Here is a 26472-nt window from a genome sequence, read left to right as displayed (position 1 = left end):
TCAGAATCAAAACAGCAATTGCTTCCCTCTTCTAACTTGAAAATTAATACAGAAGTTGCTAAGGAAGGGCTCTCTGACAGTGTTTAAATAAAATAATGTCACTCTAGCTGACCTACTCGTGCTCTGGAGGAACACGTGCTGAGCAGAAAGCCTTTAAAAATGCACATCTTTTCATTTCTTTTAAAAGTCTTTCTTTGTTTCATTTTTACCATAAAGTACAAAGAAGAAACTGAAAAATGTTAAAAAAGAGAACTGGATAGGAGAGGGGAAGCTGCCACTCAGTCTGTGAGAAGCAGCCAAATAAAATGAACAGAGGTTGGTATTGGTTGATTCACAGAATGTAGGAAGGAGTGAAAATGGACCCAAGTGAAACAGAGTGAAAATTTTATCAAGAAGCCTCATGGAACTCTAGAATGCAGCTGGAAACAAGTAACCCAGCACATAATTCTTTAGGAAGGGGGAAAAAATAGCAATCCTAACACCAGTTTGATTTCTTAATATCTTATAGTGAGTTTGAGAATTTCCTCCCAAGCATACAACAAAACAAACAGATAAAACTAGTTTAAGAAGACTTTGTAAAAGATTCTACATAAGAGATTCCGTATAAGAAAAGAACATTCAAAGTCAAGAATATTTTAAGCCATAATTTTAACGATTAAAAATGAAGCAGGTGGGCTTCCCTGGTGGCGCAGTGGTTAAGAATCCACCTGCCAATGCAGAGGACACGGGTTCGAGCCCTGGTCCGGGAAGATCCCACATGCCGCGGAGCAACTAAGCCCGTGCGCCACAGCTACTGAGCCTGTGCTCTAGAGCCCGTGAGCCACAACTACTGAAGCCCGTGCCCCTAGAGCCCGTGCTCCGCGACGAGAAGCCACCGCAATGAGAAGCCCGTGCACCACAACGAAGACCCAACGTGGCCAAAAATAAATAAAATGTAATAGATAAATTTATATATTAAAAAAAATGAAGCAGGAGAATTCCATAGCCCCACCACCTACATTTTACACTGCTAATACTAGTATTTTGCCACCAGTTTAAATTCATCAGAAGGAAATCATGCCCATACAGACCACCTTGGCAAACAAACAGTCTCAGTACTTTGTAAACATATACTTTAAGGCCAAGAACATATGTTTACCCTCATTAAAAAAAGAGGAAAAATAAACATTAGGAGGTTGTGTAACTGACGTGTAGCATAAACTGTAAAACTGAATCCAGACAGTAAACTGAAGTTCAGGTTTTTCGCTTTGACCACCACACCTCCCTGCTCTCCACCCCACTCTTTGTCCTAAGTAAAAACAATATCTAGCTGGCCAGTCACATCACATGCTTACAACCATTTAAAATGATAGAAAAAGGTCCTACCTCCTCATACGCGTCTATGTCAATGTACACATCAGTGTCAGGAAGCTGCCCAAGGACTTTGTAGCTTGGACTGAAGACAGAGAAGGAGCGTGTTAAAATACCAATGTGCTGATGCGCAGGACTTGACAGAAACACGAGGTTCTGCACGTTGGATTTGCTAGTGACTTCAGGGATACTCGATCCTTTTATGGTGCCTTTTCAGAAGGGCTCCACATGTATTCACATTCCCAGTGCCATTCCAAGCCTAACACACCCCACACATACCCCCAAGACGTACGCAATATACACACGCAACACATACACCTAACACACATACCCCCCACACAGCACACACGCACACCACGTACATACCCACTACGTGACACCACACACACACCCTGTACGCACCATCCAGAGAGCACACACACAACCTGACCAAGACAAAAGACTCAGGCATCTAAAGATGGGGGCAAAAATGAATTGTGCAGAGTTCAAACCATGCCAGGGACATGTGTAACTCGATCCCATGTTACTGGGTAGATAGAATTATCTTCCTGTTTTAATTCTGAAGCAGGAGAGGGGATTTTCATTTTGTCTCTAATAAGAGTCTCTGACTCATGGAGCAGTGGGCGGGGGGTTAGTCAACAGAAGGTGTGGGGAGAAAAAAAATCTCAAATCAGCATAGAAGTTTTCTGAAGTCTGGTGTGAATAGATTTTAAACATTATTTTAAAAGCACAAATTCCGAATTCTTTTTATAGGACAGTCTGGCTCAAATTAGATACTGAAATGATGACAGGTACTACTTCTTAAGCACCTGGTATTACCTTATTATAGCCCATGAAAAATCCTACTGGGCTTATTTCTGCCGTCATGTGGAAGAGAAACTGAAGTCCAGCGGGGTTAGGTGAGCTGTTCAAGGTCAGAGAGCTTGGCAGACCCAGAATATGGCTCAAGGTCTTGTACGGACATTCCATGGTCTTGTTACTATGCTCTGGTGTTCTCAGCGCATATGTGCAAGTGCTTTGTGAGTTAGAATCTAGAGCAGAAATGGCAGGGGTTTTTCTAGGTGGATTCCTTCAACAAGCATTCAGAGAACACACACTATATGCTGGTACTGGGCTCTAGGGACCTCGCGTACACAACCAAGGTGCTCACAGTCTAGTGACGTCTGTGGACAAATATAACACCAACGACTGATACTGGAGATGAGAGGCAAGGTTCTCAGTTGAGTTCCCAATTATGAGAAAACCTTCCATACGACACTCGAAATGTTGTCCACATGTTGCAATCTAGTGCCAGCGGGCAGAGGTGAGTGAGGGGTGGACACAGGGACCACACAAGTACACAAGTACCTGGGAGACATGTGAGATGCTGGAGGACCACAGCGCTGCTGTGGGCGCACAGGGGAGCTGGGATCTCTCTGGCTGGGTGAGCGGGGTCTAAACTTACGTGGATTTCAACAGGCAGATGAGGAGAAGGCCTTCCTGACCACCTGGAGTGCGCTGGAATCCCACTTCCTCAGGTCTAAATACTCCTTGTTTCTTCCGTAATCACCCCAGGAGCAAGAAAGTCTCTCTTTATGAACTCTGATGGGGTTTTATTTGGCCATCTCTTATGCTTATTATCACCTGTACCTTGCTTACACTTAACTGAAGCACTTACAACTGTGTATTCCAATTTCTTGAAGACGGATTATAAAATGCTGGTTAAGAGTTAGCCTCTGGATTCACAAAAACTCATATTTGAATCATTGCCTACCACTTGCTGTGTGATCCAAGTTACTCAATCGATCTAGGCCTCAGTTTCCACATCTGTGAAACGGGGATGCTAATAGTCATTTGGCTGGAAGGATGCAATGACATAAAGCGTGGATCTTCGCACACAGCCAGGCACATAACTAACTACAATGTTTAGTGCCACCATTACTTCATTATCATGATTAGCTTCATCATTATCATTATGTATCTGTCATCCTTAGGAGAGTGCAGCCTTTTTGAAGGGAAGGACCATGTTTTATTTACTGCAATATCCCTAGAGTCTAGTATCTCCCTGGGAACCTAGTAGTCCCTCAAAAAAAAACTGTCCAATTAAGATTATAATTATTTTAATATGTTTTGCCCCCGCTTGGGGGCAAAAACTGAATTTCCGTCATATTTATAGCATCACCCACAGCGCCTGCATGGAGGAGGCATAAGGAACTATTTGTTGATGAACTGATTGTCCCTTAACCATGTGGGCTTTGAGGGAATCTGGGTGTTTGGAAGACAAGCAAAGCCAGTGAAGCACTAGCCCTCTCTGGACAGCATGCCCTAATTACAGAGAAAGAAGCAGCCAAAAATAAACATGTAGCCTTGGTACTGGCTCCCCAAACTCTAACCTACAAAGACCCAGCATAATCACCAACAGGGACAGAACATTAAAAATGAACTTTAGTTAATTATCTGGGGGAAAAATAGAAGCAGAGCATTTAAAAAACAACCTGCCTAACTTTAAAATTTATGATAAGAAATCATAAACTATTATTTGGGTAAAAAACAAAACCAAAAAGTGAAAAAAACCCCTCCAATTCTATACTATGGCTTGTTAAAGGATATAGGTATTTTTAAACCATGATGTTCACTAAAGCTCCGAGATAAAGAACTCTTGCATGTATTAATAATGCTCGTATAAAAACGGGGGGGGGGGGTGAACTTCTTTTACATAAAAGTGGGTGACAGGGTAGAGTTTGTTATTAAAAACAGTGTAATTCTTGAGTTTAGATTCCACGTGTTGTTTACATTTCCCTCTATGTCGTTTCTGAAGAGGAAAACGCTCATTTCCTACTCTGTAGAGTGGGGAGCATACCATCATTTCCATCCAGCAGCCCTTCAATATACCACAATCAAAACTTTAAGAACTATCGTGTGATCTGCAACTACAGGCAAAATCAGACTAACCTCATTTTCATTCCTCCCGTGTTAAATTTGTTGCGTGCATAGGATGTGTCAGGCACTGTGCTGGGCTCTTCATGTGCATTATTGTCATTTGAACCTTACTGTGACTCTCTGAGGTAGCAAGTAATAGTCTCATTTTATAGAGGCAGAGATGGAGGCTCCAAGAGGTCACGTAAAATCACAGAGCTTATAGAGTGTGTAGCCAGGACTTGAACCTAAGGTTGTCTGACTCCAAAGTCAGGCTATTTGAAAACATAATGTTTCCTTTTTTTTTTCTTTATAGTGATTTATTTATTTATCATGAACAGAGTATTTTTTTTTTAAGTTATTTTATACCTTCCCCATTGGGCTCAGCTTGCTACTGGGAGAAGAGATGACAGGCGGTAATAATTCAGGGTGGAGGAAGGAACAGCTGAAGCCCCACATATGATAACTTGTTGTCAGCGTCTGCTCCATGTTATCAAAACCTATGTCAGCACCCGGTGCCAAAGCAGACTGCAAGAACACACAGTTCATTTACCCTCACAAGAGGGTAAATAAGCCAGGGTGCCACAGGGGCCAGAATGGCAGGAACCATGAGACAAATTAGGCTCTTTTAAGAAAACCACTGATGGAATTATAAACTGTGATAGAGTACAGCATCTGGCACGATCATATTAAGTTTTTTACTTGGCATTTTGTTTATTTAGTCAACAAGCCCCATGCGTCCTCAGCTCCCTTTCATGCTGACCAGAAGTAACCAAAGAGCTTACTTTGACCAGATCGAGCTTTGATCTACGTTTAAACTCACTGTTGCAGTCTCAGGCAGGACGCACACCCATGCCAATCTGTGCACTCACCTCTGTGTTCTGTAAATCACAGTCAGCAGTGCGATGATCACAGCAGTAATCAAGCCATAGTCCAAGCCCAGGAACAAGGAGGAAACAAAAGTGGTAAGCCAGATGGTCTAAACAAAAGACAGAAAGCTTTAGGTAGAATCATGTGAAAAATTTCCCAAGAGTTCCACACATACACACACACACACACACACACACACACACACACACACAGAGTACCTAGCCTTGTTGCCTAACTGGATACTGCATATAATAACTCGCCACAGTAACTTATCTTTCTCACATTTTTATCAGCAACAATACATTTGCTGCTATGACATATTCACCTAGCAATCACCTTTGTTACTTACCAGCTCTATCTTGCTGGTTCTCCAGAAAAAGGGGAGATCTGAGAATTGCATAAACATTCCTTTCAGGTTGACGATCACAATGGCCGACAGCACAGCCTGAAACACAGCACATTCATGCATGCCTCTCCTCTTGTGTCCAGAGACGCCCTTTGCTGGCTCCTCACTGCCCTGCGGCTGCCCTCCCACCGACCTTTCCCCACTCACTTCCTACAGGACGGTGATGGTACATGTGGAGACAAGAACACCCGGATTTTCAGGACTTGGTTAGCTAAAACGGGCCTTGAAAACCAGGCTTATATCCTAGTAGCAAACCTGCATGTTGGTCAAGAGGTTCAGAATTAAACGGTACTCAAGGACTTATCTCACCCATGGTCTTCCTGCTTTATGATTTTCTCTATGCTATAGCATTCCTGAGCTCTACTAGATTAAATGTTCCAGTAACCAAATGTTTTATGAGTGTAGGCCTTCTCAAATTTTTAATGGGAGTATAAGGTCAGAGAAGATCAAAGAGAGAAGGACCATGGAGATTAGCCAAACCAAAACCTCCACTTTGCATATAAAGAAACTGAGAATCAGAGATGCTGAGATGGCTTTCCCTAGGTACCAGTTGCTGGCAGACTGTGGAACAGGATACTGAGATCCTAGCCTTGGCCTTTTCTCATACCACTTCACTAGGGTTACAGTAAAAACCCATGAGACAGCCACAAAAACATAAACAAATAAAATAGCAAAATCTCTATACATGAGAAAACCTCACACCAAGTCCAAGCTACACACCTGGGGTAATGATTCAAAGAGGAATCCAGTGGCTAATATGACCAGCAGAATCATTAACGAGGCCAAACAACCTGCAAGCTGAATGAGAGAAGACACGTGGAAGGGGCTTTTAGGAGACCTGAGTAAGAGGCGGGGCACAGGTTGGTCTTAGTCTTTTGATAATCACTGTGGGAAGATATGGCTTCACATAAGTCATCCATACCATTACATAAACCTGTAACTCGTTCCCACTCCCTTTCTGAGGTTTTGGTTCCTCATATAGCCTTTAAACAGAAGCTGAAATATTTAAATACCCTGAATGAAATGCCCGTGGCCAGGGGTGGGGGAAAGGAGATGTATGGTGCTGACCCAAGACTCACAGGGGCCAGAAGAGTTCAGATAAGACTTTGCCATCCAAAGTGGTAGCCACTAGCCACATGTGGCTATTTAAATTTTAAAAAGTAAAATTAAATAAAATTAAAAATTCAGGTCTTCCTTGCACTAGCTACATTTCAAGTGCTCAAGAGCTACATGTGGCTAGTGGCTGCCATACTGGACAGTACAAATATCAAACATTTCCATCACAGCAGAAAGGTCTATTGGATGGTGCTGGCATCCTGCCCATACTCACTCTCAGGCTTTCATGACAACATCCTATGTCTGAACTTTGAGGTTTACTGGTAGCAGGGAGTGTTGTTTAATGTTTCGATTTGACTGGCGAATATACCCCTTTTCTGTAGATTCAGTTCCTTGTGATTTGCTTCAACCAATCATGCCTTTCTCTGATTCATACACAGCTCACTGGAGCATGGATCTTCAGGCAGAATACAATCAACAGATTAAAGTTTATCACCCAAATCACCAGACCTTGGAGGCCAGTTGCATACGCACCTGTGTCTTCCCTCCAGTTCCCTCCTGAACAAGGCTTCGAGACAAGGAGCATGAAATTGAAAACGTCTGGAAGAGTGAGCCAATGGAATTGCACAGTCCCAGGGCAATGAGCTCCTTTTCCACGTGGAAGCAAAGCACAAAAGAGATCAGTTATTTTTCAGGAAGCCAGGCATGATGGCCCGTTTAATGCACATTTTCAGCAGTACAGGCTGTCTCTTCATTCTCTTTCCAGATACAAGAATTTGTTTAGCATGAGTTCAAAACAGGAATTAATGCATAATCTAAGGTGGGAAAAAAACACCTTGAATTTTTATTGTGTTGGAGATAAATGCTGCGCTCACCACCTAGCCCCCTCTTTCCCAAACACACTCTCTACACAAATAATGTTTTTGTTTTTAAAGAAAACTGCAGCAAAAGGGACACAATATTTTTGTTGTTTAAGAGAAAGTTATTGGTGAATAGGACTACTGGCATCTTTTAAATGCCTGGGCTCTTGCTCATCAAGGAACCCATGCCAGTGTCCTCTTGGGACCAGTGAGTGAGTCCTGATCTCAGGGCAACTTCCGGTTTTCCTAGACGGATTACTGTGTCTCGTATGAATATGGAGCGTCTAGTCTCCTCTTAGAAATACCCAGTGTGAATTTCTAAGATAAATACACACTGGGTATTCATCTTAGAAATAAATAATGGCTCATGGCATTCAGATTAAATACTTCATCTGGTTCTGGAAAAACGTTAGATTCTCAGGCTGTGAGCTTTAAGAATAGGGATAGCGCCTAGAGCAGTATGGCAAACTGTAAACCTCAGAGTGGAGATCGCACCTACTGATGAGGTGAGGTAGGAGCCTGTACCTCAAGTGTTCTGATGATTTAATGCACACAAACCACGAAAACATTGTAGTGTTGAATAAATACATGCTTCAAATACATCCATCACCAAACTAATTTTTTTTCTACCAAGATGGAGAAATCCAGTTTATCTGTCTCCTATAGTAGAGCGAGATGATTGTGCCACCAGGAAACATCCGCAGGAAATTAATGATTTTTACCTGATTGCCATCAACCTGGTAGCCATGCTTATTTGCCAAGGTCTTGGCCATTGAGATGGTCACTGAAAATCCAACGATGGCTATGGCAATGGCATCCACGTACACAAGGTGGAAGAGGCTGGTGTCCGGATTGGCCGGAGGTAGCAGCCTGAAAGGTGAAGCTGACTTTAACCTGGGCATTGTGACCACTGGAAAAAAACATGCAGCTAGAGGGGAGCATTGTAGGGGGGGGCATTATCTGCAGATGAGGTGATCAACACCTGGGTACTTGTTTGGCAAAAAGCAGGGCCCTCTTTGACACACAAGTTCTTTCCAGGCCCCAACCCCAGAGTGCCGGCTTTCTACCTGAATGGGTTATCAGCAGAGATCAAATGCCGTTTTACTTAGAAAAGGAGTAACCTCATACCTCACGGCACCCCGTATGGCAGGTGTAAGTAAGACTCAGAGCAGGAAGAGGAGAGGGTCAGCAAAGTGCTCAGATGCCACAAGACATTCGAACCAAAAACTGAGGTGAGGGGGGAGCTGGACAAGGGCTATCATATCAGAGAATTACTACTGTCCAGGCAGCATGAGGTACTCACACTCTCCCTTGCTATTTGATGTAAGGACCCTGCTTCTTCCCTGGATCCCTTTAGGTGAGTGTCTAACATGGGAAATGAGCAGCAGCAGATTATACTCCTTGGGTTACATCTGGGAATCTTAGGAATCTGGAGGGGCCAAAAGTGTGGCTCCTGGAGCTCCCCAATGGGGAACCTAATTTTTGTGGTCCATTCTTATAGTCTGGAACCTTTGTCCTAAAAGAACAGAATAGGTGTTCCCCAGAATGGTATGGGGGAAGGGGCAAGAGAGGTTTTCAAAGGCACCTGCTCCAATTCAAGGCACTGGGCTAAATAATAATATCAATTAATTGATGCACAATATTATTACTGTTACAGTCACTCATTAGGTGCCTCCTCTTGTGCCAGGTTCTGTGTTTATCTATCTCCAACAGCACTGCGAGCTAGATACCATTATAATCCCCATTTTACAGATGAGGAAAATGAGGCATAGTGAGGTCAAGCAACTTGTCCAAGGTCAAACAGCTCATCTATTAAGTACAACAAAAACCACAAAGAACCCGTCTCTCCACACTATTTCTCATACTGTGTCATATCACAGTGACAAAGGGGCTGTCTCAGGTTCTGAGGTAAGGGAAAGGGAGGGGAGCAAAGGAAAGGAACCTAACATATGTTAAGCCTAGATTATGTGCTACATGCTTGATATATGTCATCTCATTTGTCCTCACAACAATCCTTTCAGATGGGTCTCATTATTATCCCAATTTATACGTGAAAAAATGGATGCTTGCAGATGTTACGTAATCTGCTGAAGATGGAGCAGGGAATCAGACCCAGGGGGTCTGACTATAGAACTTACTGTCCTTTCCTTGCGCTTTGCTACATAAGCACTAACCAGGAGAGAAGGCCTGGCAGCAGGTTTGGGTCTGAGGAATAAGAATATGAGAAAAGAATGTATGCTGCAATGAGTTAAGAGAAGTAAACCAAGGAACATGATATATTGCCATGAAGGGGATCTCTAACAGTCAGCTGTCACTTTCTGGACACTGTATTATATATTTATGTGTATGTGTATGTGTGTGTATGTGTGTGTGTGTGTGTGTGTGTGTGTGTTTATGTGTGTAGATAAGTATGGTAGTTTGTTTCCAAATACAACCACCACCAATTTCTCCCACACTTCTGTGTGCTGCTCCCCTATCTAGATGTGGTCTGTTTCCCCTCTGGTTGAATCTGGGCTGGCCTTGTGATTTGCTTTGACCAACAGAATGTGGTGGGAGTGATGTTGTATGAGTGCTGTAAGCAGCCTGGCAGCTTCTGCTTTTCCGTCCTGTTGCCCTGAGCTGACACATAAAGAACCTGGCTACCCTGCTGGAGACCCGTATGGAGAGATGATGCCAGCCAGCCCTCAGCTGTTCCAGCTGCCGCAGCTGAGCTGTCAGACATGTGAGCGAGGCCTTCTTGGATCCTCCAGCCCTGGTCACCCCTTCAGAGTCCGCAGCTGCCTGAGAGACCCCAAGTGAGACAACCACTCAGCTGAGCCCCACCTACACTGGCAAACTGCGAGCAAGTAAACGGACATTGTTATAAGCCACTGTTCTTCGGCAGTGAGACTCACAGATCACTGAAGCAGTATGACTGTACACAGATAGGAAGTTAGGGAGGCATTATTGGTTGCTTGCCTGGTTTTGGGCAAAGTTCCAGAAAGACAAGGTTTCTGGGAAGCCAAGTTTCAAAAAGGTAAAATGTTCTTATTTTTTTAAAAAAATGTTTAGCTCTCCTAGAGCCCGCGTGCCACAACTACTGAAGCCCGTGCTCCTAGAGCCCGTGCTCCGCAATAAGAGAAGCCACTGCAACGAGTAGCCCGTGAACTGCAATGCAGAGTAGCCCCCGCTCACCGCAACTAGAGAAAGCCCGTGTGCAGCAAGGAAGACCCGACGCAGCCAAAAATAAATAAATAAAATAAATAAATTTATTTTAAAAAAAAGTTTAGCTCTCACACATAGAGGGAAAGCAACATATCTGGGTATAATGCAATAGGGAAAGGAAGGTATTAGGTAGGAATGATGGTGGCATGTGAATTTTTAAAAGGAGAAATCTAAGTGTGAGAATTCACATGTAGATTATTTGTGACTAGTTATTGGATAGGGTTACCTACTGGATCCAAAGACACATGTTTATCACATGACGAATTATGTTAGTGACCCAGGTGTGAGGTAATGGAAAGATCACACAACTGGGTATCAGAAGATTGAGTTCTGGGTCCAGGCTGGGACATACCAAACTTCACTCACGTCTCTCAAATGTCGCCTTCCTTGATACCCTACCTAAAACAGCAACCCCAGCCCCTCCTATCTCTTACGTGGCTTCCCTTGTCTTCATAGCATGTCTCACTATTGATGTATTGTCTATCTTTCCTAGTAGAATATAAGTTCCACGAGACCAAAGGCTTTTTTGCTTGCATGTTCACTTTTGTTTTTAACTGCTGTGTCCCTGGCGCATATTAGGCACTCAATAAACATATGCTGAATAAATGGGAATAAATGAACTTTCTTCTCTGTTAAATGAAGATAACATATATCAACAGTGTAATTGTGAGCATCAACTGACATGGTGGGTATAAAAGTACTTAAAAAATTATAAGTGCAAATAGAAAAACAAGGGTTATCACTGTGTTATACCTTTACATTGAATCATAAGTAACACGTTTATGACAGCAATTCGCTGAAGTTGAATGCAGGCTTCCTCCTTCAACACCTGCTCCCTGGGGTGAACTTTGGCTTAAAGAGCAACTCCTGCTGCCTGTGCTTCCCTGGAGATTCTTAGATGGTTCCAGGGGCAAGGCCTGATGGAATATACCATGTCCTGTCAATGTCCAGCATCTGGGCAAATGTCTGACTCTTCTTTTGGAAAGAGAGAACAGAGTGGCAAGAAAGAGACAGTACCAGGAACAGAAAGACAGAGACACGCAGAGAGGTACAGAGATAGCCAGAGTGAGACCAGGAGAGGCTCGTAGTCACTCTCACTCCTTCAAATATAAAAATAATAGTAAAATTTTTAAAATGTAGAATTAGGTAAAAGAAAAACAGATGAAGCAAAGAAGTGATACATGATTTAAAACTAGAAACCTGGTTGAAATAATGAGCCATAGAACTTTCAATTAACATGTCTTCAACGTGCACTGTGCATGCCAAATGCTACACTGGCCGCTTTAGACACATTTTCTCCTGTAACTCTCACAACTGCTCTTGAGATAGTCATTAATTACCATGCTTACCTAGCAGGGGAGGAAACTGAGGCTTTGAGAGGATAAGTGACTTGCCCAAGGTCACAAAGCTACTAAGTGGCAGGCTAGATTTAGGTCTTTTTGCTTTTAGCTCCAAAGCTACCCAGGAAGAGATCTAAAAAACCGATAAATGCTAAATAGGAAACAGAACAAAACGAAAAACCACATGCCATTGTTGGTAGAACTGTAAAATGGTGCAACCACTTTGGAAAACATTATGGAGGTTCCTCAAAAAGTTAAAACAGACTATCATATGATCCAGCAATCCCACTTCTATGTATATATCCAAAAGAACTGAAAGCAGGGTCTTGAAGAGACACTTGCACACCCATGCCCATAGCAGGATTATTCACAATAGCTAAGCAGTGGAAGCAACCCAAATGTCCATCAACAGATGAATGCATAAACAAAATGTGGTATATACATAAGGTGGAATTTTATTCTGCTTTAAAGAAGAAGGAAATCCTGTCACATGGTACAACATGGATGAACCTTGGAATATGCTAAATGAAATAAGCCAGTCACAAAGAAGGCAAGTAGTGTATGATTCCACTTACGAGTACTAGAGTAATCGGATTCATAGAGGTAGAAAGTAGGGGCTGGAGGGAAAAGAGAATGGAGAGTTATTGTTTAATGGTATAGTTTCAGATTTGCAAGATGAAAAAGTGGAGATCTGTTTCACAACAATGTGAATATACTTAACACTACTGGACTGTACACTTACGAATGGTTAAAATGGTTAAGTTTTATGTTATTTTTTTTTTAACCACAATAAGCCACCCCCCCCACACACACACAGCCAAAAAAACCAAACTCAAAACCCCCCAAACCCTCAGCTATTTGATATGTAGGAAAAAAAAAAAGACTGTTCATTGCAATACTAAAGCAGGAGTTAGAAGCCATAATAGATCCCTTGATTATTCAAGTCACACTGTTACTTGAAACTATTTTCCTACCCCAGAGGAAGTGTCCCAACGACATCCACATTGTACGATTCATGCAGGTTAAACCCAGCTGAAATGCCAGTTCCCATAACCACCTGAAACAGACACAAAACCAAACGTACTTTTAGAAATGAACATTCAAACACCACAAAAATAAGCTTCAAAGAACTTGTTAGCCAAGCCAAATCTATTCTCACTTTCTCGGTTTTTTAAAAAAAGAATTATAGTTAGCTTCCAGCAATTCTAACTTCTCCTAATGACCCTTCTCAACAAAATTAAAATGGACTCTACAGTCTCCTTGTGGCCTGGAATTCTTTTCTCTTTACTTTGTGCTGTTCCATCCTGAGGCATTTGGCTAGTTGGCTACAAACAGAAAGAAGCCATAAAGCCTTTCAGGAGTTGGCTTTGCCTTTGGGGCAGGTAAAATGAGGCTCTGGCCAAGGTGGCACAAATAAAGGACATGAAATACGTATTGTGAGGGTGGTACAGTGACAGCGTATCATTGTAACACGTAGGTTTGGATCTATTGCACAGTCTTCCTATGGACTCTTGTTTCCAGGACAGCAGCACCAAGGTGATTAGAGGCCTCCACCAGCACCCCATGGCTATCGTCTCCCATATCTGTTGCCGAGTCAGGGTCAGGGTGAAACCGCCCATCACAGAGTGTCCTTGTACATAAGGTTGCCTGGATTGTCGGGGCACAGATTCAGTCTGTGTGTAAGGTACAAGCCTTAGTGAGCTACAAGAAGAGAAAAATAACAGAAGGAGAGACAGCAACTTTCTTCACCCCAAAGAACCACTGCTTGTAGAACTTTGAGTGGGTTATCCAGGAGTGAAGGCATAGGGCTGGCCAGGGAAGGAAGCCAGACCCCCACCAAAGCGGGCTGCTGCAGGGAACCAAGAAGAAGGTAAGCTCATTATCAGACACAGCAGCCTGAGAGACCAAGGGCATGGCTGCTTCTGGCTGCTATGATGAAGTGCCCCTTCTTTGTTGGTTGCAATGTCTGTCACCCTTAATTGCATCTGTTGATCATCTCAAACTGGGGGAGTGCCCAGAAAATTCAAATCCACAGGATACACATGGCTCAAGTTCCTGGAGCATCAACTTTATGCAGTGATAAATAAATTCAAACCAAAGCTTTCCTACCAACACTAACAGATGCATTTTGAAATAGAATGCAGAACCCCAAACAATTTTATGATAACAAAGGAATTGTATGTTTAAAGAGAGTCATGAAGATTCTGTCCCAAATTTTCCAGTATGGCTTCCCTCTCCCTTGCTCTGAGGAGCATACAGATAAGAAGTTAAAAAAAACCAAAAAAACAAAAAACAGGTTCAACCATAATTATAATGATAGAATTCTGGAGAACCATTGCCCTGGAAAACATGAAGGAAACTTTAAAGGGAATCTGGAAAGTGGACAAAACTAGGAACCCAAGCCAGGAAAGTCAGTCTTCATCATTTACTTCATGATTAGGGCTTGCCTTTCTCCACTGCCATGCGAAGGGGCTGAGAACCTCTTGCTGTTCTCCGAGAGGAAACAGGAACTCTGTGCCCAACCCCAATGAGAGAACAGGTCTTAAAACAGTGAGAGACAGTCCTATTCGGGTATAGACAAGACAAAAGCAAGGAAAAGGGTCAAAGGGACTGGCTTCTTTGTGAGCTATACGAGCCAGTGGTTTTCGTGGCTGGAACTTTTTGCTAGATTTGGATCAGACACCTATACTTTTTATTTCTTCTCCTTGTGGCTCCCAAACTATACACCAAAGTGATCCAGGGTCCCAAGGAGAACTCACCAGGACACTGTGGGCCATGACTTTCAAAGGAAAACAGTGACACCTGTCAGACACCATGCAAACTTCTAGTTCGAGGTAGTTCACAGTTTCGATATTAGTTCCTACTACATTCCTTTCAGTCACACCACATGTTTGTAAAGCTGGGCATTCAGTGGTCACTGTGATAAAAAAGCAGGTACCGGGCTTCCCTGGTGGCGCAGTGGTTGAGAATCTGCCTGCCAATGCAGGGGACACGGGTTCGAGCCCTGGTCTGGGAAGATCCCACATGCCACGGAGCAACTGGGCCCGTGAGCCACAATTACTGAGCCTGCGCGTCTGGAGCCTGTGCTCCGCAACAAGAGAGGCCGCGATGGTGAGAGGCCCGCGCACCGCGATGAAGAGTGGTCCCCACTTGCCACAACTGGAGAGAGCCCTCGCACAGAAACGAAGACTCAACACAGTCATAAATAAATAAATAAATAAATAAAAGAACGTGAATTTCTTAAAAAAAAAAAAAAAAAAAAAAAAGCAGGTACCATGCAAAAATCAAAGTGAACAGGAAATGATGGTAGTGGTGTCCATCTGATTCCCAGGTTTGAGGGATTGTGAAGTGCCCATCAGCCGCCATACACATTCATTAATAAATTACTGTGGTGATTTAAGAATGTCATAAAATATATTTTATTTCAATTTATGTGCATTATTTTTACAAACAGTTCTTAAGTTGTTAGACATAAATACATATGAAGTTGTTTGGACCTTACTACTTCGTAAATGGAACTATTAGTTAGGTATTTCTTTGGCCTAGGAGTGCCAGGAACCAAGAAAGTTTGGGAACCTTTGTCATTTGCTCTTTTCAGAATGGAAACAGCTTAATTTTTTCAGGTTATTAAAGTTTATATGTTCATTATAAAACAATTAGACAATAAAAACTTTGAAAAAGAAAAATCTCCATAATTTCACTCAAAGATAATTTACATTCATATTTTTATGGACTTCAGCTATATTTTAAAAATCATCCATGCCTCTGCTTTAATGCTTTTCTTTTTTTTGTCAGTGTATTTGTAAAAGTTCCCCTTGACAAATTCCAACCTTCTCTTGGCAGAAGTGAGAGAAAAGAGGTCGAATTTCCTCCTCCCGGGTCCACTTCTAAACCCCTCACAGAAACAGGTAGGTGTATGCTGCTGGAAGTTGACTTACCGCAAAGAACTCTAAAGGGATGGGTGCTGGCAATTTCTCTTTAAATCTCTCATTAAACTCCTTGCCACCCAGCAGCAAACCAAAGACCATCAGCCCAACGCCTAGGGAACACACGTTGAGGTTTTTAACATTCTGCAACACAGCAACTGTACTCTGTAACACAGTGAACACTGGATGTTACATCAAGCAAGAGCCCCTGAATAGACAGAGACAGTCTAGTGCTCTAATTCACACCAGCCATCCCATTAGTGGACATTTCTAGCTAAAGGTTCTCAGGCTGAAGTCTCTCTCTTTGCAGCTTTCACCAATTAGGAGCCATTTTTACCCAGTCATACAGCTTGGTAGTTGTAATCCTTACCTGACAATCTCATACTACAGTGTTCTTTGCTATGCTAACATCTCAATGTAGAATTGTAAAATTCAGAAAAGTAACCCTGAAGCTGAGTCCTGAGCATTAGGAAAGGATTAGGGGTACTATCAGCAAAAAAAATCCAAAGGTAAATACATACAAAAGCTTTTAGGAGCTGAAAGAGGAAGAAATCATTGTTAGCAGATGAAAAGACGAATCAGGTGAGCTTGGAAGGGAAGAGAGTGGCTGAAGCTTGGAAAGAAGCCCAGGAAAGTTAGAGAAGAAAGCCGCTTAATTTTCTCCTAAGGCTGCACCCCAAATGCAGTCAGTACTTATCTGGACCCTGGGAAAGTAGCTTACCACCGAGCCCAGGCTACACACCTTTCCTATCAATGCCTAGAGCATTCTCTAGTATGCTTGTCTGTTCTATTTCCTTTGTGACAAGGCATTTTGAGAAATCTCAGAGTGAGAAGCATGTTACCAGCTATTACGGGAAATGAAGAATTTAGTTATTTAGGGAATGCTCCCACAGTTGGACTCCATTCTAATCAATGAAGGACTCAATTTAACTGTCACTTCCTCAAAGCGACTTTCCTAGACCCCTAATCTAAAGGTCTCCCTATTCAACTTTCAGAGCAGCCTGGTTTTTTCTTCATAGCACTTAAGACAATTTGTACTTAATTACATATTTATGTGATTAGCAGTTTACTACTTGTCTTCCCATTGGACTGTAAACTCACTGCTCTGCCTAACACAGTGCCTGACACATCAACACCTACAAAGGCTACAGATCTCTCATTCCAAGGATAGCTTTAGCAGCATCTCAGAAGTTCTGGTATGTAGTACTTACACTGTCATTTGGTTTTAATTATTTCATAACTTCCTCTTTATCCATGGGTTATTTAAAAATATGTTTTTGGTTTCCAAATGTATGGGGATTTAAAAGCTATATTTAGTTACTGATTGCTAATTTACTGCACCATGTGAAACAACATTGAATTTTTGGAATTTGTGATCAGTTTTACATGACCACTCTCAACGTGATCAGTTATTACCATGTTACCTACGTGCTTGCAAATAATTTATATTTTCTGAGTTGGGTGGAAGGATCTATGTATATTTTATTAGATTAAACTGGTTAATTGTGATAGTTAAATCCTTTACAGACTTATTTTTTTGCCTGCTTGAGTAAGCAGTTTTTGAGGAAGATCTATTATCCCATAATGCCTTTAAATTATTTGTTAGTTCCCAAAGATAATCTAATTTGGTCTTAAGAAAAAGCTGTTTCTTTAGCTAACTAGAGTCAAGGTGAAATAACCAAATAAATACCTAACCAGGGACTTCCCTGGTGGCGCAGTGGTTAAGACTCCACGCTCCCAGTGCAGGGGTCCCGGGTTGGATCCCTGGTCAGGGAACTAGATCCTGCATGCCGCAACTAAGACCCAGCACAGCCAAATAAATAAATAAATATTAAAAAAAGACCTAACCAAAAAATTCCTTGTGAGGTAGATAGTATCATATATTAAAGAAATGAGACTTTAAGGTTTAATTTTCCTTGTAGTGAAAAGCCTTAGAATAACTAAATCTTCTCCATTTTATTGAAATTCTTGGAAATAAGAAAAGTGAGCCTTGAAGGTAAAAGAGATACAGAAGCGAAGGGGGAAAAATAAAGAAGGGAAAACAAGTACCAGTAAGTCGGGAAGTTGCTTACTTACATACACCACTGAAAAGATCCCACTGTACCGCTTTGTTTTAACTCCAAACAGGTATTTTAACATGGAGGTGAAGACATGCACAGCTGCCGCAGTGGTAAACCCACGGACCAGGGGCTCCGTGAGATATATGGCCACAAATCCAAACCTACAGACACCTAGGCAAAACTATTTTTTTTTTTTAATGACAAAGAAACAAATAAATCACGTGATAGGTCAGGAAGTTAAAACCAACAGAAAACATTAAAAAGTTCTTTCTGGACCATTTTCTAACACTACAAACTTGCACCTGCAGCAAGTAAGTAGCTAATAAATCAATCACTGGTTATGCAGAAAACAATGGAAGGTCTGGAAGGGCCTGGAGCCCCACGGAGCAATGGGCACCCCCGTACTCTCCCTGTCCCTCAGAAGTGGGGGTAGGCTTAGTCATGTCACTTCCTGTTCCTGCCAGGCAGATAAGAAATGCCCTCTTCCCATTACTAACCCATCCCGCTCCAAGCTAGTCTTGCTTTTGGAATCTCTGAAGTACCCAACTGAAGCTAGCTAGCTCCTATTCAGTATCAATTTAAGTAAGGCATGCAGTGGGACTGGCGTTCCTCAGCTATGAAGCCTGAGCTCTGGAGCTTTGCTGGCTGACCCTCTCCACCATGTAGACCAGCCAAGTGTGCTCAACAGATATTTATTAAATGAGCAAATGAGAGCCCATTTCCACATCTGTGAACCTTACCTGAATGATTCCTGAAAGTAAGGTCACAGACATGGCGACTTTCACTCTCAAAGCATCTCTTGCCTCCGTACCGTTGGTTGCGTTTACTCCTCCTGGAATGACCATATCATCTGGTACTAATCGAACAGCCACGCCGCCTATCATCAGGCTAATAACTGCAAACGGACCTGAAATAAGGGAGCATTAATCAGGGAAATTATGTTCAGTGTGTCTGATATGGTTGTTTCCAGTACCCCAGGAGACACAGGTAAGGTCAATAAATCTTTGAAATAACACTGCACTGTGACAAAATCTTCCATCCCACACACTCTTCTAGAACCCCGACATTTCCCCATGAAGAGGTGGTCTAATTCCTGTCTCCTTGAATCTGGGTGGACTTGTGACATGCTAGTAATCAAAAGAATGCAGCAGAAGTGATACTGCGTGACTGCTGAGGCCAGGTAACAAAAGGTGATGCGGCTTCCACCTGAGAGCTGTACTGCTCGCTTGTGCTGCAGCTCTACATGTGAGAAAGCCCCAGTTAGGACCACGTGGAGAGAGGGTGAGGGCGGGAGGTAAGAAGAGAGGGAGGGGGAGTCCAGCCTTCCTGTAGCTGCTCTGGCTCTAGCTCCCACCTGACTCTTAACTGCTTGAGAGACGCTGAGCCTAAACTGCCCAGATGAGCCCTTCCCCAGTCCTGACCCACAGGAACTGTGAGAGATAATCAAATGGTGGTTGTTTTTAGCTGCTAAACTTGGGGGGGGTATGTGTTACCCAGCAACGGACAGCTGAGACCTTGTGTGTGTTGGCTGGTGGCAGCCTCAGGCAGCATCAACACTATTATGAAATCCATATAAATCTGATCCTAAATACACTAAAGAGAAACCAAGTACAGTTCAGTGCCTAAAATAAGATGAAAATGCATTATATGCATAGTAATTAGGAACTTGCAGTATCACTAATAAAATAGAGGAAAAAAACAGATGCAGGCAAACTGTATTATGAGCTCAAGCACTTACTTCACAGATTTCAACAATTGCTCTTTTTACACAAGAAAATTGTCTTTTTCTATTATGCCCAGATTATAAGAAAGCTGTTAGTTCTAGAAATCTTGAGGGGGAGTGTATTCTTTAAAAGCACCTATTGGGTATACAGTAACAAAAGTTGTTACTAAGCAGATGTCCTAATAACAAACATGCTGTTTCTTTGGCACACTGCAAAGCTTGGAAATCCAAAAGGAAAGGTACTAAAATATCAACTATAAGGTTTACCTATGGATATGTGTCTGGAGGTTCCAAAAAAACAATACATGATAACGGGGTAAAATGAAGAGTACAGGCCAAACACCGGAGGCACAGCCGCCAACATTGCAAAAGCTAAACCTGTGGGATTAAAAACCAAACAGAAATGGGGAGCTCATTAGAAAACAGAGGGCTATGTGTGTTTTTCTCTTGGTTCTTTATATATGATGAACAAGTGAAAATCATGTTAATTTAAGCAGATGTGTTTTAACATTCCCACCCTTCCATCCCACTCTGACATGGAATCCTATATTTGTGTTCAGAGAGTCCAGGCTGAGACACTTTTCCTTGTCATCTCCTCTTTGCCAGGGGTGGATTTTTTTTCTGCTTTATTCTTTCCCAAATTACATTAACAGCAGAAAGGCTTACTTGACTGGTGCAGTTGTAATCTGGTGTTGATGCCCAAATGCCAGCTGTTTCTCCAATGGGGTGTTTTCAGGGTTCTCTGGAGACCCGTTTTCAATGAGGAGCTCCCACTGTACTATTCCCTGGCCGATGTAATGCCCCCTCCCCCTGACCTAGGCCCCTTACAGGTTCCAGTTCTTACACCTCCTCCAGGTTCTTTCTGCTGGCAGCTGCTCATCCTGTAGGCAGACTTCTTGGGCAGGTACCTTTCAAATGAGCCAAGCCTGATTACCTCCCAGGGCGCCCAGTTATCTGATGCTTTACCCCAGGAAACTGTGCACGTGCAGGCCACGCCCGCAGGAGGGGTCCTCTTCATTCTGCTGTCATAGGCAGTTCACACCCTTTCACCTGTAGATTTCTTTTTCTTGCAAGAATTAGGCAACAGTGCCCACAAACTCCAGGGGACACACGTCCAGTGCTCCGAGTGATTCTCTTGCAGTCCTTCCTTCCTTCCTTAACTTTAGGTGGAGGGGAAATGCATAGGGCTTTTTGCACCTTTCTCTCGAAAATTCTCATTCCAAATCTAGCATCAGTCGTCTTGTCCCCTCACATCCTGTTGGAGTGATGCACTAAGGAGAGAGCATGTGTGTCATTCACTCATCGTTTTGCATGGATGGCCTGGCATCCCTCTTTAGAGCGTGTAAGCAATAAACACCCTTTGTTCTCAGCTTTGGGGCCTCAGCCAAGTATCTGGAATAACTAGGAAGTTCATGTAATGCATTGTCATGTTGCGGGTAAGAACATTTTAGCAAAAGAAGAGTTGGGAAAGCATCCTTACTTCATGTGTAATAATATGGTAACTTTAATGTTGCATTAAAAAAAAATTTTTTTTATTTCTAGCAAAGAAACGCATGTCCATAGTATAAAAAGCCAAGCAGTACTAGGGAGGCTCGGAGGAAAAGCCAGCACTCTTCTGCCTTACTCTAGGTTCCACTCTCCAGAAGCACTCACTTCTAACTCTTTCAGCTGTTTTTCTACCATTTATCTCCGTTTTTCTAAATCAGCAGTTCCTACATGAGAGGATTCTGCCCACCCCCAGGGGACATTTGGCAATGTCTGGAGACGTGTTTTATTACCAAGCCTGGGAGTGGGGCTGCTGCTGCATCTAGTGGGTAGAAGCCAGGGATGCTGCTACCCACCCTGCAATGCACAGGATGCCCCCCACCACTAATGTACGTGGTACGGGCTGAGAAACCCGTCTACATAACATGTTCACATTGTTCTTGGTTTACCGTTGTAGATATAAACTGTTGACATTCTACAACGCCTATTTTTTCAGATTCCCCTAGGTTATGATTTCATGGTTATGTGACTTTTTTTTCCTTTCAGGAAAGTTTTGGGATCTTCTATTTATTTCTGGTATTCTGATATTTTACAGTGGTGTGTCTTGTTTTACGTTAATTTTTCATTAATTCTGATGGGTACCTGATGGTTGCTCTCAGTCTGAAAACTCATGTATTTCAATTCTGAGAATACTCTTTGTCACTGTACAGCTCTTTTCTCTGGGGACAGCTGGCTGACTGCCTTGTGCTATGAGTTCTTGCAGGCTCTCTGGAGCTGAACAGGGCAAGGAAGAGCCTTTGCGAGCTCACAGTTCAATGGGTAGATGTTTACATAATGTCTACAGGTCCAAAAAAGTTTGTGGAATGGCATTTCAGTGAAAACCCAACTAGGCAAAATTCTGAGGACTTCTTTGACGTATTCATGTACATGCGTTCACTGCAGCCACTTCCTGTGGCTCTGTCAGTCCAACTTGACTGAATGCCAGTCTAGCTCCTATTTCCCACTCCAGGTGCCAAGCCTCTGTCTGCTCCTCCCCCGCCCTCACCTCTGTCTTTAAATACATCCTTTTCTCTATCCTTGGGGTGTTGGTGCCAAAATTGTTGTGGAGGATGGTCCTAAACCTGATTTAAGGCTTTTGTTTAACAGATTTAATAGATTCGATAACTCAGTCACTCGGAAAATTAAAAACTCAGCTAATTGATCACTGGGGAAAATAATTTTTTTTTTTTTTTTTTTTTACAAATTGATTGTTCAATAATTAGTTTTTGGGAAACTGGAGAAGGGAATAGATTTTCAGCCAGCTTACCTAGAGGGCTGTTCAAGCCGTTATCACCTTTTGACCACACTGAGTCACTGTCACTGTCACCTCTAATTGGTCTCCCTACATTCATCCTGGTGACCCTCTCGCCAGCCAACTCCATTCCCCACACGACAGTCTCAGTGATCTCTTACCAGAAATACCCAAGTGAAAAAAGCTCGCTGACAGCTTTCGTCGCGCTCAGAATGAAATCCAAAGGGGCCTGTCAAGGCTGTGCAGACCTGCCACTGCTCGCCTTGCCAGCCACCGGCCCCTCATTCCCCACACTCCTAGCACCCTGCCTCTCTCATAATTCTTCAGACACCCAATTCTCTTCTTGCTAAATGCCTTCACACATGCTATCACTTCTTCCTGAAGTGCACTTCTTCTCATTCTTTACCTCCCTCCTACTTGTCCTTCAGGTCTCACTTCAATCTCACCTTCTTAAAGGGGTTTTTGTGACTTACCTACTTAAATTAGGTCCCCCTAGTATCATCATGTCAGAGTGCCCTGTATCTTCCTTCACAGTGTTTACCATCATTTGCAATTAAAAACTGATGCGTGCTGTTATGTGCTTCATGTTTCTTTCCCCGATTGGACAGTTAGTTCCAGGAAGATGGGGACGGCCAGGCAGATACTTGATAAATGCGTGTGAATAGATGAGTAATCAATGAGTGTTTTCTTAAATTCTTATATCACACATAAAATCACGCAAAGGCACAAGAATTCAGTATATCATGGTCCCTTGTAATAAGAATATGGACTTAAAAGTCAAGAACCTGAACGAGGACAACCCCTGAATGAAACACAACATTGTAAATCAACTGTACTTCAATAAAATTTAAAAAACAACAAAAAAACAACAAAAAAAAGGACAACCTCAACAACATGCTCATGGAATGACTGATTAACTTAGCGAGAGAAAGGTAATGCCCAGCCAGCTCCTAAATGTACTGGTCTGTAAAACAGTATTACCACATTCTACAACTAATATCTCCGGGGCTTTTAAAAGGTTATTTAAAAGGGTTATTTCCGGAGAATTCCTTTAAACAGGTGAAGGTTACTAGAACGATAATGATAAAAACTATGAATTTCCAATCACAATGAAATTAAACAGAAAAATGGTCAAGCAACTGTTTGAGGAGATGGTAGCAAAGGAAAGAAAGAAAGAAATATATTCTACTGACCTTGAGGAAGCTGCAGCACACCTGTGCTTATGCCTGAGACTAAGTCACCCAACACATACTCCTTGAATCTGTATGCAGGCAACCACTTGGTTATGGGGAGGAACATGTAAATGATATTTCGTATTTTCTTAGGAGTACATCTGGAGGACAAAGAAATAGATAAAATGAGGACCATTTCTGTAGAATTCACACCAAGGCACTTTCCCTTCCTCATATCTTAGAGCAGTAAGGAAGAATTCACAACTGGTGCCGAGGATGACTCTTTTACTCTGCAGAGGTCAGAGACAAGAAGACCTGCTTATTATTATTATTATTTTTTAAAAATAGGAACATCTGAATTGGCTCCACTCTAATGCTCTACAACTGACCATGAAAAATTTAAAAAAAATTAGCTTCAAAATAGTTGAGATATCCCAGAAGCTATTATTTCAACAGGTGAAATCGTTAATGTGCTTTCTGTGTTGGTGTAAAGTGAAGTAGGGGAATTATTTACTGATTGAGTTAACTTTTGAATGTGGAACCAATGACCAGCATCTACCCTCTTAGTTTTCCCTTTCCTTATAAAATGAACGAAATTTACACAGGTATTATGAGCTTTATGAACGTGTGTTCAGTGCTTTAGGGTCTCTGATTAGGTAAACTCAAAACACCATTTGTCACGGGAGCACAGTAGCTAAGTCTATGTCTGGTTGTCTTGGTTAGGTGAACACCATGCTGAAAAAACCAAGACTTTGCATTTAATCCCTGCATGGTTTAATTAACTTTGATACACAGACTATATTCTGGACCTCAGCCAGTCCTTTTGCCAGTCTATGCCTATAATCAAAGAAGACATCAGTGAGTAAGAGTATGGACAGATGAGTTCCATCACCACTATGACAGCCTCAAGTCCTCCTGGTGATGAGGAAGCAACTTATTCCATTTAAAAGGATAATGCATTACTGCAGCATGCATGGTATTTTATACAGTGCCTTTAGTGGTTAGGAGTATCTGGTAATTAGATGTAGGAAGATGCAGGAAGCAAAATGTGAGGCAACTATGGCAAGAACAATGAATTTGAGTGAAAGAAACCAGATTTCACAGCAGTCTCCCGGTTTAGAAAATTGAGATATTAATAACAGCTGCATTTATATAGTGCTTGCCATGTGCCTTGCACTTTGCATATATTAATAGGTTTTAACCCCAGTAACTCGATGATGTAAGCACTAATTACTATTCCCATTTTACAAAGCAGGAAACTCAAGTGCACAGCTGGTGGGCGGTGCATATACTTTTAACCTCTCGTGATGTCACACCTAGAGCACAGGGTCACTGTGAAGCTTAAATGGACCAGCACAGAAGCTGTGGTCTCAAGGGTTCAGGAGGCAGCAATCAGATGGTCTGCAAAATCAGGTGTGCAATCAGGTACACATGCCAGGCACACATGTATTACACAGCCATGTTGCTGGCCTGGGAATGTTAAGTGTCCTAAGACACTGAGTGTCCTTGATAGCTTAGGTTGGGGACTTAAATTCATAGATTCAGGGTGTTGCTACATGGAGTAGAAGTCAAGTGGGAAAAAGAGGGGTTGGAACATTCCTGAGAGACAAATGGAAGAGGTGGATATTATGTAGGCGGGTGGAGAATTGAAAAGTGGGTTGTTTATATAAACCTTTATATAGACATAAAGCATAGAAGGAATTTAATAAGTATGGTGAAATATGTAATGAAGCTTGTGTTCCATCAAATATCTACCAGTGAAGGAACTGCGTGGACAGCTCTGCAGATCACGAGTGCTCACCGTTTGTTTTTCCCTCCACATCGCCAGGTTCTCTTTATACATTTGACCTTGCTTCTCTCATAACTGAATGACAGATTAAAGGAAATAGGCTGAAACAACATACGTGAATGCCTGTTTCAGCTTATCGCCGATGGAATCCGAAATCTTGTCCTTCTTGTGCAGTCTTTCCTGGAGGACCGGATGACTAAAGATAGGTCTTTCCACATAGTACCGCTGGGCTGCTGCAAGGATTTCATTTTCTTCAGCATGATCCATAGTACTCTGAAATTATTCATCAATAGCAGGAGACGAGCATTTCCTGAGTTTTACTAAGGGAGAAAATAAAAACTCTATGTCAGATGCCAAAATCCTACTGATGACTGTTCCTATGCACCTCTTCCTGGCGGTATTATTGCAAGTTCTTCTGAGGACCTCTTCATCTTTGGACAACCAGAGCACCTAACCTAGTGATCTGGACAGAGTAGGCACTAATAAATGAAAGGAAAGCAAAGTCAGTAAAAAACATGTTGTCACTCCCAGGGCAACGAGGGGGTAGTGTGCATACTTTAAACAGAGGATCGTATTAACTTCAGTGGCTAAATACTGCAGCAAGTTGACTCCAAGTCAATATTAAGGGAACAGGGAATCAGGCTGACTCTAACCATTTACACATCAAAGAAAAAGAAAAAGAAAAAGAAAAAGGAGCAAGGTCAGTGCTTAAATTGACCCTCAGTTTCTTGAAGGTACATCAGCCTCCTTTCCAATTCTGTATTCACATTTGGTTATTCCTTAAATTATTCTATGGTTCAGAGCTGAGGCTTATGTCTCCACAAGGGAAGTTCCTGATGACTTTTGTGAAAAGCTACAAGTTGAAAACATCAGTGCATTGTTATAATCATTTTAAAGTTTATTGTGTTGTCATGTGTAAGACTACTAGGATGACTGATATATCTATATTTATATCTGTCTATCTACCTACCTACCTATGTAATGAATAGTACTCATATGAGTAAAAGAAATGATTAAGGAATAAAAACCCAGTATGTTTCTGCAC

The 26472-nt window shown here is 42.2% G+C and overlaps 1 protein-coding gene across 2 annotated transcripts in view; it reads right to left on the bottom strand.

Annotated features, from left to right (window-relative positions):
• Positions 1-25694, bottom strand: part of SLC26A5 (solute carrier family 26 member 5) — a 29583-nt gene extending 3889 nt beyond the window's left edge. Inside the window, exons 1-13 of one of the 2 annotated variants that reach the window (XM_068549920.1) lie at positions 25543-25694; positions 23660-23799; positions 19958-20068; positions 18708-18874; positions 17984-18148; positions 15920-16072; positions 12956-13038; positions 8160-8307; positions 7112-7225; positions 6242-6319; positions 5465-5560; positions 5118-5224; positions 1366-1435 (exon numbers count right to left, since the gene is read on the bottom strand). In XM_068549920.1, coding sequence (XP_068406021.1) covers positions 1366-1435; positions 5118-5224; positions 5465-5560; positions 6242-6319; positions 7112-7225; positions 8160-8307; positions 12956-13038; positions 15920-16072; positions 17984-18148; positions 18708-18874; positions 19958-20068; positions 23660-23799; positions 25543-25694 — 1584 coding nt within the window. The remainder of the gene's footprint in view (positions 1-1365; positions 1436-5117; positions 5225-5464; positions 5561-6241; positions 6320-7111; positions 7226-8159; positions 8308-12955; positions 13039-15919; positions 16073-17983; positions 18149-18707; positions 18875-19957; positions 20069-23659; positions 23800-25542) is intronic. The other variant, XM_068549921.1, reaches the window with a different exon arrangement.
• Between the last annotated feature and the right edge of the window lie 778 nt (positions 25695-26472).

Source organism: Eschrichtius robustus, chromosome 8, assembly GCF_028021215.1.
Source record: "Eschrichtius robustus isolate mEscRob2 chromosome 8, mEscRob2.pri, whole genome shotgun sequence".
NCBI lineage: Eukaryota > Metazoa > Chordata > Mammalia > Artiodactyla > Eschrichtiidae > Eschrichtius > Eschrichtius robustus.
The sequence above is the reverse complement of the archived record's forward strand: the minus strand, read 5'-3'. Positions and strand labels throughout refer to the sequence as shown.